The 9,228-nt window shown below is 41.0% G+C and overlaps 1 protein-coding gene across 3 annotated transcripts in view; it reads left to right on the top strand.

The window, feature by feature from the left end:
* The first annotated feature begins 1,424 nt into the window (after window positions 1-1,424).
* Window positions 1,425-9,228, top strand: part of PBX1 (PBX homeobox 1) — a 257,561-nt gene continuing 249,757 nt past the window's right edge. For all 3 annotated transcript variants that reach the window (XM_090047116.1, XM_090047117.1, XM_090047115.1), the window contains exons 1-2: window positions 1,425-2,271; window positions 5,407-5,480. In XM_090047116.1, coding sequence (XP_089903242.1) covers window positions 2,081-2,271; window positions 5,407-5,480 — 265 coding nt within the window. In that variant the 5' untranslated portion in view covers window positions 1,425-2,080. The remainder of the gene's footprint in view (window positions 2,272-5,406; window positions 5,481-9,228) is intronic.

Genomic DNA, 9,228 nt, shown 5'->3' with positions numbered 1-9,228 from the left:
TTTACACAGTTTAGATTAACCTGCAAAGATTGAATCGATTCAGCCTTGGGATTTTTGACTGTCTACTTAGCCATACTGATTTAAAGGGTGTGTGTGACAGGGACTTACTGCTGATAAATATGCATCAGCTGATCCACTGTAAGGGTTTGATGTGTCACCTCTAATCCCACAACTAAATAGGCCATTTTACACCACAATGAACCAAGTAAATTACCATAGTTTAGCTTCCACTTTTTGCAGAATAGAGCAGACATGCTGACTAGTTACAACAGGTAAGTTTCAGGTGTAGTTTTCCTCTCCCTCATCTTTCAAGTGACAGGTTTCTTTTCCTACCTGCACTTTTAAAACTTTAAGCTCAACACACAGGGCATGTCTACATGAGACGCATACTGTGCAGTAGCCAAATAACACTGCGCAGTAGTGTGCCAGACAAAAACTGTTAATATGCTACTGTGCAGGGTTAGTAGACTACTGTGCAATAAGCGTCACAAAAAAAGTGTGCGCCGGTGCTACTATGCAGTAAGCTACTGTGCATGTAGTACTTCATTAAGCAAGTACTAAACTAAATGCTCAGTAACTGTGCAGTAATGAATGTGTAGATGCACTCACAGAGCCCAAAATATGACTGTTCTATCTTTGCCAAACATGATTGTGTGGCTTGAAAAATGATGAGATTAAAAACAATGTCCTAATTTCTTGGGGCCCTTGGAGCTGCCCAGGAGAGCAAACAAGGCCCTCTTGCTAAGGAAATGCCAGCAACTCTGGCTACCAAACAGCTTTGGGAAGGGGCTTTCAAAACACCGGTAGTGTAAGAGCGATGTTGTAGCTGGGATGGTCCCAAAATTACATGAAAGGCAAGGATTTCTTAGGGTGACAATATCCGTTATCGCACCGACTGAGTTAGACAAGCTTTTAAATGCAGACCATTCTTCCTCAGGTCTGATCAGATGGAGCCAGGCGCCCCTGCCTCCTTCAAAGCAATGAAGAAGGGCCGGACAGCTTGCAGAAAAGGGTATTTTGTTGCGTTTCAGACCCAAGAGTTGTAGACTGGTGTATTCCTTCAGAGCAGTGCTTGACATCCAGCTGAAGAAACGCCCTGGAGCGGCCGGGGCCAGCCCCTCCGGGCCCCCAGTCCTGCAGCACCGCATGGCAGCAGCGGCCCTTTTCTTCCCCATTTAATTCCGCGAGAGGCTCTTGCACCTTTAAGGACCGGGGCCTCGGGCTGGAAGCACGGCCCCTCCCGGCCCACCTCTGGACGCGGTGATTGACGGGAAGCGGGCGGGGGTGCGTGTCTGTGTGTGAGGAAGGGGTGGGAGGAGCTGGCCCCTTCCCAGGTGACCAATCCGGGCCGAGGGGCGGGGCGCCTGCCCCCCCGCCCCCTCCCTCCCAGGCTGTGGCTCTCTGTGTCAGTTTCAGGAGTCCTGGGCTAAACAAAAGCAGGAGGCAGAGGGGGCTGCTGGAGTTTGCAGAGGCAGAGGGAAGGGAGCTGCCTTGCCTGCTGCTGGCTTTGCTGCTTCTGCGGAGAGGAGAGATCTGGCTTTGGCAAGGGGGTGGGAGAGGGGGGAGAAAACCCCCACCAAACCCCAACCCAATCAAACCCACCCCCTTTGCAACCACTCTGGCTCCAGGGGGGTGGGGGAAAGTTTGCTCTGCGACCCTTCTTCCTCCCTCTCTCCTTCAGATCCCTGCCTATTTGCAAAAGGATTAAGCTACAGATTTAAACGCTGATAGCCTGTTTCTGCAATCGCAGAAGGACCCCGGGACTGAAACAAAACAAAACAAAACAAAAAAGCTGCTAAAAATCCAGCTCTGATTTTTCAGCAAGTGGAAGAAGGTTGATTTTTTTTTTCTTGCTTTTGAAGTCACCACCTCCCCCCTCCCTTCCAAGAAGCAAAGGGATCTTTTTGTTCCCCCCCCCCGTTTTGTCTTTTTTTTCTTCTTCTTCCTCCCGAGAAGGATTTGGAGCCGGCGTGAAGGATAAAAAAAAAAAAAAAAAAAAAGCCTTGGTTCTTCCTGGGAGCTGCGCCGAAGGAGCAAGAAGGGAGAAGGAAGGAACAAGGGACTGCTCCCAGCTTTGGAAATGGATGATCAGCCCAGGTTGATGCATTCCCATGCTGGGGTGGGAATGGCTGGACACCCCGGCCTGTCCCAACATATGCAGGATGGAGCAGGAGGGACAGAGGGGGAGGGGGGCAGAAAACAAGACATTGGAGACATTTTACAGCAAATCATGACCATCACAGACCAGAGTTTGGATGAGGCGCAGGCCAGGTGAGATGGGGGAATCTTCTCTTCCTTCTTGCAGGGTTTTGTTTTTCTTCTCTAACAGAAAGATAAACAATAAGATCCTGATCACCATTGTGCTTTCTGTGCTCTGAATAACAACTAGGTTGGTGAAGGGAAGGGGCCACATCTGCTGGAGAAAAGGTTTTCCCAAGTCTAATTTTGTGGGGACATAATATAGTTGTATACACGCATATAGATGTAAATATATATTTCTATAAATATTGAAACTGCCATATGCTTTGGAGCCAGCCTCATCACTCTTATGGCTTACCAAGCCAGGCAGGACAGAAGGGCTAAGTTTTGAGCATCTTCTTCCTCTGTGGTATCCCAAGAGAAGAAGGTTGCATACAAGCCTTTATTGCTAAATTATTTGATTTCATTTGTCCTTGTGGTACCCTTTTTGCTTGTATCTCCTGGTAGTCAGGGTTACTTTATTTTTCCATTTGGTTCCTTGTGTTTGTGTGAAGAATGAGGCACTTTTCTTTGTCATCAGTTATCAGGGTTTTTTAGGATTTTGTTTGTTTGTTAAGTGTGTAGGGTTTTAAAAAAATCAGACTGTTGGATGAAAGGGAGTGGAGTGAATATTTGCTTTTATTCATTGAAAAGGTCTAGTTACATTTTTTTTGTTTGGGATGGTATTTTTTTTTTTTAACTTTAGGCCAGTTTCCTGTGGGTTTGCTGCTCAGTCCAACAGTGTATACAATAAGTGGACTCTTTCTGTTCTGCTCCCCTCCACCCTTGCTTTAAGAACCTATGACACGATTGACTGTAATTGGAACCATGTGTGGAGTCTGTACATTTTTGGAACAGGACTTGGAGATATCCATTGAGGAAACAGACTAGTAAAAACTGCAGCTTCCAAACTTAATCCAGCAGCAGTCAGTTGAGGCTTCTTCAGCATTTTCATTGTAGTATTTCATCTTAGAACAGTTTATTTTTAAAACACGCTAGCCTTTGAGGAACCTGACTTCAGATTCCACCAAAAACGCATCAAGTGTTTTACCATTGTTGGACACACTTTGTAATATTGGTGCCTTCTGTAAAGGCCACACTTTTATGTTTGGGGTTGATATGCGCAGGATTTTAATGATGTTTCTTTTTTTCTAAAAAGAATATGGGCTGTAAAATCTGGGAGCAGAAACACATTAGAATTCATTGCATACAAACTTAATATACATCTTCATAAGCGGTAGGAAGAAGTTTAAAAAAATCCAGTTGAAAAACTGTGGTTTCAAAAAGGGGAGGAAAAAAACCCAAACTTAAAAAACAAAGTTGCCAACAACTGCCTAGCGTACATTTAACTCTTGTTATCTGATGAAAAGGTGTTAGGTGTTGGATAGTTTTTAGTGGCATTTATGTTCCAAACTGGAACAGATTGCTAGAGTACATTGTTCCTGGAAAAACGCACATCCCAATAAACTCTTTTAGTAGCTACTTCTGAGGGGATCTAGGCATATCCAAAATCCTTGTTTATTTTGGGTTTGTCTGTTTGCCCGGCCTGTTAAAAACAAAACAAAACAAAACTTTTGGAGAATATCAGGACTTTTTTTCTTTGCAGAAGCAAATGAAAGTAGCTTTATAGGAAGATGTTTCCTACTTTAAACACAGACAGAGCTGGAGAAAGAAATCTTTATCCTGAAGTAACAAAAATCATGCAGATGTGTTCCTGCATGTAGATGTAGAATTTAGTACAGCTAATCAAATTAATAAATCTAAACTGGTAGAGAACAGACCTCCAAGAAGGATCTGTGCTTTCCTTGCCATGTTGGACCATCACGGCTACTTCCTCACAGTACTTTCTCCTCAGCTGCAAAAGCCCCAGCATTCATCAATAATGCAGTGCTTTCAATTTACTTATATGTTCTATGTTAGCTTTTTGGGTAAGGTGTTTTTGGTTAAGCAAAGTCCTAACACCATTTGGGAGGGTGTGTAAACGCTGAATAAGTGTTATTTGTTTATATGCAAATCCCTATGTCTGTTTGGGTGTATTGATAAGGTGCCGTGCGGGCATACCTTTTGAGAGACTCCATCAGATATATCAATCTTTTAACAGAAGGAGGGATTTGTAAGTGGTGGGGAGAATAGTGTGACTGGGAAAAACAGTGTGAATGTTTGCCAGATGTTCACATCATCTTTTCATGTAATTTCAGTTGGTAAACAGAATTCCCATAACTGGTTCCTGATAGGAACAGCCCTTTATACAACCAAACCTTTGGCAATGTGATTACATGGCTAACAAAAATTTATGTTTGTTTCTTTGCCTAAGTGGACACCTGGTGAGTTTTTAAAACCAAGCAATTAAAAAAGCAACTCTTCTGTCTTCTCAAAAACGTGAACAATGGGCAGCTCCTATCCCAGCCTTGAAATAAAACAAACAAAAAACCAAAAAAAACAAACAAAGGATGTAAAAACCAACTTATGGACCAAACATGCATTTGTTATTTTTAAATACGTGTAGTGGTCTGATTTATAAATACTTGAATTTTAGCACCTGCAAATACACAGCATGCACGCAAGAAGCGTAAATGTGAAAATAGAGAAATGAATCTCTTTCCCCATATGTGTGTGTTTGCCCATGGCAGTACATTTCCATACTCTTTATAATGGTGCTGGAATTCTATAAATTGAAGGGTTCTCTGACTAAAGCTATCAAACATTGAGCATGCAGGGGCTTTTGCAGAATAAACTGAAACACATGGATGAATTAAATGGGGAGGGGTGGGGAGTTCAGTGTTGTGTGTGTCCATGTATTTGAATAAGGTAGGCTGGGATTAGATTCCACATGCTTTTGGCTTTGGCTCAGTTAATTGCCTGGCTAGAGCAGCTAGATTGTGAATGCCACTGGGTGGCAAATGCCATTTTCAAGCAATTCCTAAATGGGGATAATTTATAGTATCTGCATGAACTAGATAGTCCTCCCAAACTAACATCCTTTCCCTTAAGTCCTAAAAGCACTTGCAGATAGGCTTCCCAGCTGAGTTGTGGATGGGATTTTGGCTAAAATGCATATTATGTCATGTACTTATTTCCCTTCTCTTTCTCTTGCCCATATGAGCCAATTTGAACGTTGAAAGTTCTCCTAAGCTGCCATGGCACCCTAACCTTGCCTTTTCCTTGCAGGAAACATGCTTTAAACTGCCACAGGATGAAGCCGGCCCTTTTCAACGTCTTGTGTGAAATCAAAGAAAAAACAGGTAGGAATGGAATTCTATATTTGTTTCCCCTCCCCCCCTTTAAGAATATTTTGTTGTCTCCAAATTTTTATAATTAAAATATATATTTTTAAAAAGTGAAGCCCCCATCCCAAATATTTTACACTAGTGGCAATAGAATGTCATACTATGGTACATCTTACAGGGAAAACTAGTACAGTTGAATTTCAATCATGCAGTATTTTTTGCTCTGAAACATTGACTCTCTTGTTACTGTATTAAAATATGACATTTCTTGGAAAAATATTCTGAACATGAATTTTAAAAGCCATCTATCCTAGAGACTCTTTTCATTTTCTCCTTTAAATAATAGTAATAATAATATTGTGCTCACAAAGTTTTTTTTTTTTTTTTTTTTTTTGGTTTTGTTTTGTTTTTTTACCCTTTCCTTTCCTTTCCTTTTTTTTTTTTAAAAGGTTTAATATTCCCATGTCTGCCAGTCACAGGGGCCAGCTAACACAGAGCGAACAGTCAAGTGCCTTAGTGGAAACCTCTGTATTAGATTGTTGGTTACTTTTTGGACGCTGCTTTTTATGACATGGGGTGTTCTCGGGATTTAAAGGAGGTAACAATATGAGAGCACTCATTCTGCTGTTCCCCACTTTCCAGACCTCCTACCATGTACTAACACACTTATAACATATCCCAGGGGGGTATTTAAATTTTAAAAGCAACAATTAAAAAATAGCAGTCATCAATCAAGGGTGATCTTAAACAACAGATGCTCAGGGAAGGACATTTAGCAACATCCACCATTTATTTATTTATATATTGAAATCTTTATGTTTTCTCTCCCAGAATGGTTAAATCTGTACTTAAGCTGCAAGTTCCAAGAAAATGCAACTGTATTCGCAGTTTGCAGGTCCGTTCTAACTGCTTCACTTTAACACCTTGAAAACTACTGGACTTTTTTTCCTCCCCTTTTACAACAAGGACTGTAACAGTCAATAATTCATATCTAAACCATATAAGCAAGGGCATGACATGAGCGAAAGTGACAATAAATATGATTGCACGCCCAGTTGATATACATTGATAGTTACACATAAAAAAGGGAACAGCTTTTGGAAACTAGAATGTCTGTCTTTTTTTTTTTTTTTTTTAAATATATATAAAGCCTCATAGTATGAGCAGCTGATTGAAAATGTGATTACTTGACTCTTGCAATATATATAAAATGACTAAGGAGGCCCTTTGTTAAATGGTGTTTTTGCAGCTTGTAACCTAGACAAAGCACCTAGCAGTGCCATTCAAGTCTCTGAAGTCCTTAAGGCTGCATTGCCAATGTCTGACCTTATTGAGAAGCCATTCGTTATCTGGTTTCTGTAATGTAACGTAATGGATCCTGTATGTACAGTAGTGTCTGTAATGCAAAGGATCTTGTGAAGTAATGCAAGGGAAACGTGTGTGTCATAGATGCTTTAGAAATCTGTTGAGTCTCTTTTCTTCCTATCTCCTTTTATTTTCCCTTAGCCAAGAAAAATACTTATCTCGTTTTTCTTCTGTCCCCACCTCTTTTCTCTTAATTATTTTGGGTGTTGAAAATATTGTCTATGAAGTGTTGCTTTTCACCACAGTCCCCAATCAATCTCTGCTCTGCTCGTGGTCTGAAATCAAAATTGAAGCAGTTACAAAGTTGCAGGTTGGTGATTCCCTGTTGATTAGATCAAATGGAAATGCAGAAATCCCCCCCTCTCTATTCCTCCCCACAAAAGCAACAAAACCCCTACTCAGTCCCAACACCCCCATCAGTATAATACATGGAGGCAATCTCGGATGCTAGGGAATCATAACAAGATGGGGGTATTTGCATATCCATAGTGATGAGGTGTTTTAATTTTTATCCCCTGATTAAAATCCAGGGAAGATGGTAGGTCAAAGTGTGGCAGTGAAAACGAAGAGCAGATCTAGGTGTGGACTGGTGCTGTCTTCCTTTAATCACTCTGCCTGAATTACTAGGATGGAGAGGCTGCTGTGTAAAACCCCCACAAAGAGGTCAATTAGGATGGGCTTGAAAATGATATGCATCAACTGTGCTGTATGCTTATACCGAATATTTTCCTTATATATTAAAACAAACAACCTCATAACATTTGAAACTAAGAAAAGGTACAAACAGTACTTTTATTTAGTATCTTCTTGGATTTGATTCTGTAGTTCAGAAGCAGTGGTTTTCCAAAGATGAGAGCACCACATCTAAAAGGAAGGCACAGGCATGGTTTGGTCCAGGGTGTAAGTGTGCAGTGATGGGAGTTGGGTGAAGTTAGCCGTCTTTCCTACTTCAGAATCACTGCTGTGAAGGCTGTTTTTTGGGTGTAACCTTGTTGAATAAAATCTCATAGTTTTGTGGTTCACGGAGGGTGGGTGGGGGTGTGTGTGTGTGTGTGTGTGTACATGTGCGCGCGCATGTGTGTGTTCCACTCTTCCCTCCCCCAGTGTTGTGATGTGTAAAAATGGGCATTCACTTTCCCACTGCTTGATTTAAGTGACTCAAGAGCCTGATGGAGACTTTACCACCGTCGCTCGCAACATTACGGCTAATATTTCATAGTGTTAACATTGTCTGAGCAAACCCAAAGTGTCCATAAAGTTGTTAGAAAAAGAGGTCGTCTTTATTGGCCGAAGACTTCCCCTTTGCACACTGACTCTTCAATTATTTTAAAGGATTTATAGGTACTCCCTTGTCTGTCTGTCTCTCTCTCTCTCTCTCTCTTTTTTTTTTTTAAGCTTGGTTATTGAAATCCATCGGTCTCTTTTCTGCAAACTGGAGAATCCATCCTTCAGGGTTAAGTCTTTTTAAAAGTGATCAAATTTGAAATATTTGCTCTGAGGTTAACATGGCAGCGTGTGGAAAATGTTGCTTGAATATACATAGAACTTGTCTGCATTAATTTGGTGATCTTTTTTACTTTTTTCGTTGCTTGAGAGCTGAAGGCGAGGACTGTCTTCACATGTATAATTGCTTTTTTTTTTTTTTTCTTTCTTTTTTGGAATAATGATAAAAACAGAAGCCACGATTGTTTTAAACGCAATTGATTTCTCAGTCAATAGGAATTTAAATCAGAAATTGCATTGGCAATTATGAAAAGTTTGCAAGGGAGCGGGAGTCCTATCTGTCTGCTTTTTAAAGATGATTCTCTGCATGAGCAGCATTGCTAAGTAGAAGAATCAAGCAAGGCAAATGCAGACGTAGGGTCCTTGGATGGCAAACTGGAAAATATCTGCTGTCAAAATGCAGCAGCGTCTATTTCAGCTGTGAGCTTTCTCCAACTCCCATCTCGTTCGGCGGGGAATGGCAAAAAGAAAGAGGATGAATGCAGGATATATGACCATTTAATCTGATTCTTCCTTCTTATGAGCCCTTGCTAACCTTTCACTTTTCTGATTTTAATTTTTGGGCAGGGAGGGAGGGGGGAGGTGGGAATGCCAAGCAAATTCTACTTCTGAAAAGACCTGGACTCTTTTTTTTTTTGAAGTCCCGTTTTTTTCCCCCCTCCTTTTTTCCCCCCCCTTCTGCGTCAAAGTAATTCAGATTTAAAAGAAAAATTAATACACCACCAACGGATGAAATTTACTAAGTGGAATATTTATAGACAGCAGTGATTAGCCCTGCAATTGTTGTTGAATAATGGTTTTGTTTTTTTAATTTTAGAACATAATAGCTATATGAGGCACTTTTTTTAACCACCTTCCCCTATACATTATCTTCACCAAAGTTAACTCAAATCAG

Source organism: Crocodylus siamensis, chromosome 5 (assembly GCF_052110815.1).
Source record: "Crocodylus siamensis isolate JL-2025a chromosome 5, ASM5211081v1, whole genome shotgun sequence".
NCBI classification, from domain to species: Eukaryota; Metazoa; Chordata; order Crocodylia; family Crocodylidae; genus Crocodylus; species Crocodylus siamensis.
Note: the sequence above shows the minus strand (reverse complement) of the source record. Positions and strands in the feature narration are given on the sequence as shown.